The 3,484-nt window shown below is 34.7% G+C and overlaps 1 protein-coding gene across 1 annotated transcript; it reads left to right on the top strand.

Annotated features, from left to right (window-relative positions):
* Positions 1-1,291: 1,291 nt before the first annotated feature.
* Positions 1,292-3,262, top strand: LOC133179260 (transcription intermediary factor 1-alpha-like). The gene has a single exon (XM_061314048.1). The coding sequence runs from the start codon at positions 1,292-1,294 to the stop codon at positions 3,260-3,262; it is 1,971 nt and encodes a 656-aa protein (XP_061170032.1).
* The last annotated feature ends 222 nt before the right edge of the window (positions 3,263-3,484 follow it).

The raw sequence follows: 3,484 nt of genomic DNA, 5'->3' as shown, positions 1-3,484 counted from the left end.
TTCTTCGTTTGTCTGATCATGACAAGGAGCAACAGCGGATATCACCGGTCCATGGCACCTGATCCCACCTCTGATGTTTTTTTAAAAGGTTGGTGTTTGCTCTTCTCATGGTAAATGATCCAATGAACTTTTGAGATTGATTACTACTCATTACATATTACATACTCATTACATATCTTCATATTTCACCTAGCATTGTGTTTTCAGCACACAATAAAAATTGCAAAATAGGTACGTCACAGAGGGTATTGGTTAAAACTGTTATTCTCACCTTTTTTTCATCCATTTCATTATTGAACCCTCACTGCTCAATGGCTCTAAGTGCCTAGTAAAAGTCTAAATTTGAAGCCCTTCGCCGGTTTATCGTTAAATTCCTGTATGAGTGAAAAAATTCTCGTCCGAGACGTAAAACACCACACAATCAATTAATCAATAGAAAGATTTGATGAGACCAACAAATCATCTCTGTATCCTCAATTTACGAATACCTCGGGTGAGCATTTTGGTCCACGGGCCTTTTGATTTATAATAATCAAAAATACATGTATATCCCTAACAAAGTCTATAGGGGGTCATTATTCTACGGGAGTCATTTTTCTTCACGTAGGATATGCAGATTTTAAGGATGATGCCACTTTTTCTACGAGCAAAAGGGTCATTTTTCGACATCGAAAAATGAACCCCAGTCATTACTCCACGGGGGTCATTATTCGTCTTGACAGCGGAAACCAGTTCTCTGTCATTCTCTCATTTCTTTGAAAATTACTCCAACTTCAAATCAAATTATTTATATAGCACATGTATTCTGCAATTTTTAGTTCAATTGTAGATGTTTTGTTGTGAATTTGAATTATCGTTCCTTGTATTATAAATAGGCACGAAGCATATATTTTGACATTTTGTTCTGAATACAGTGATTTAACTTAGACTATAAAAAAGACACTTTCAGGAAACAAATAACCTTTTTCTTCTATCATGTCATTAAAAAAATTAGCGGTGTACATTTTTACTCTTTAAGTTTCATTTTGATTATCATAATTATAGGGCGTACATGATACACTGTCTTATAGTTTTATCGCAAAATGAAAATCAATCTTCACTTGTCACTTTTTTTTTCTTTTTATTCCAATTTGTCCTTTGAATATCCTTCTAAAAACATACCTTAATTGAAAGTAAAAAAGATAAATGTAGCAATGAAAGGAAAACGACATGTTTATTTAACGTAAAAAACGACCAAGCTACCCTTGTTTATCAAGTAAACCGGCTGTGTTGACGACAGTCTACAACGAAAATGGCGACATGTTCAGACAAAGACCACAGTGATGTAAGTGATAAACGCTTGTGTTCTATTTGTTCTGGTCGCCTTGTATCACCAAGATATTTGCATTGTTATCATTCGTTTTGTCATGGATGTTTGGTTTCCCATATCGTTGCTTCGTGCGAATCAACAGATGATCCGGTGGGCTTTTCCTGTCCGTTATGTAGAAAATTTATATCCGCGCCAGATTTAACGAAGGATCCAGCGGAATGGGCTGACGATTTACCTTTGAATCGTGCCCTATTGGTACTGCTCGATGAAGAAACATCCTCCTATGATTCAAAATATTGTCAAGCCTGTCAACGAGATAACCAAGAAGAAAGAGGAAGTGACTGGTGCAATTCTTGCTTGGAATATTTATGTAAATCTTGCGCAATTGCTCATAGGAAAAACAAAGCATCAGTCGATCACACCGTTATACCTCTAGGTGAATTATTAGTGGACAGTCCACTCATTGACGAAAGCAATTTATGCGAAATGCACGAACAGCAAAAAATTGAGTACTACTGTTACGATCATAGCAAACCGTGCTGCCGCACGTGTGTATGCAGGAACCACAGGATATGTGTTGATGTCAAGTCTGTTGAAAGTGTTGCCGAGCTTCTGCAAGACAATAAAGATATTGACCAACTACTGAGGGACATTGATAGCTATAAAAATACACTGCAAATCATTTCAACTGAGGAAGAGAACAATATTGTGAAAGTAGATAATAATGTCGACGAAATTACTGAGAAGCTAACACAGTTAAAAGCGAATCTAACTTCTCATTTTGATAAGCTGGAAAATGAGGCATTGACCAAGCTATCAAAGATGTCCAAAGAATGTAAATCACGTATAAATACTGTTCTTGATGAAATATCGAAAAGAAAACAATTTTTGGAATACTGTCATGGCAATTTGCAAACACTGAAAGAAAACAACTCAAGCGTCGTAAGAGTGGTCAAGTACAATAATATTAAGAGAAATTTTGAAGAAATGAAACACTCTCAGGTTTTACAAACGAATATAGATTTTAGGGCGCCAGTGAAGAGTGACATTGAGGAGATTCTTAATAAATCCAACTTGTTGGACCTTTCTGTTTCTTGTCACAAATACTGTTCCAGATTTACATTTGACGTGACAACTGCAACGATGAAAATATTTACTGAATTTAAAGATAGGAATACTCATGATGTTGCTGCTGCAATATTAACTTCGGATAATGAAATTATCTTGGTTGAATATCAAGGAAAGGCATGTAAGTTGTTTAATCCCGAAGGGTCACTTCTAAAAACATTATCAGAATTTAATGAGTATCCTCGAGATATATCATATGGACGTGACGAAATCTTGGTATCGATTCCTGGCGAGAAAAAAGTTAAAAGATTGTCAATAGATGATTTTGAACATTCGGAAACAATTTTGATGGAAGAAAATTGTTTTGGGATTGCATCGTTTGATGGACATATATATGCGTCAACAAATGAGGGCATCATTAAGCTTGACGAAAAAGGCAAAAGGTTAGGAATATATCCTACAACAGGGTGTTCCTTTAATATCGCAGTAGATTTCAGAGGAAATGTAATTTATTCTGAGAGTAACAGCCATATTGTGAAATGTATCAACCAGGAAAAGGAATTACTTTGGTCTTATAAACACCAGAAACTATCAAAACCATATGGTCTGAGCACAGATTGCGTCAGAAACATATATGTAACTGGAAGAGACAGTAGTAACATTCATGTTTTATCAGAAGGAGGAGAACTTCTTCGAATATTTGAAAATATACCACGACCATGGGCTATAAAATTCCTAGAAAATACATTAAAATTTGTTATTATCACTGAAAACAATCATGTTCAAGTGTATGAGCTTGAAAATGAAAGAAGGAAGCAGCTTACTCGCAAGACTTACAAAGATGAGAAATGCTCCATGAAACAGGAAGAAAACGAATGTGAATAGTAATTTTACACGTAAAAGTAATGTTAATTTTTTGTCTTCTGTTTCATGCCAAGTCGGACGAATTTGAGCCATGTCTCAGTTAATTTTTTTATACTATTTTTATATTCTTTAAAATCTTTTTTGGTAGTGATCTAAAAATGTTCAAAAATGATCATCAATTAAAGCAAAAATAATTATTGTGATAATTATGAACTGAATAAATACAAGTAAATTGTATCACCT

This window comes from Saccostrea echinata, unplaced genomic scaffold (genome assembly GCF_033153115.1).
Source record: "Saccostrea echinata isolate AGI-Se365-2 ecotype Australia unplaced genomic scaffold, CSIRO_AGI_Sech_v1 ptg000004l, whole genome shotgun sequence".
NCBI lineage: Eukaryota > Metazoa > Mollusca > Bivalvia > Ostreida > Ostreidae > Saccostrea > Saccostrea echinata.
The sequence above is the reverse complement of the archived record's forward strand: the minus strand, read 5'-3'. Positions and strand labels throughout refer to the sequence as shown.

Bases quoted from the DNA above. Each gene is read 5' to 3' on its own strand.
- LOC133179260 (XM_061314048.1), top strand. From the start codon at position 1,292: ATGGCGACATGTTCAGACAAAGACCACAGTGATGTAAGTGATAAACGC.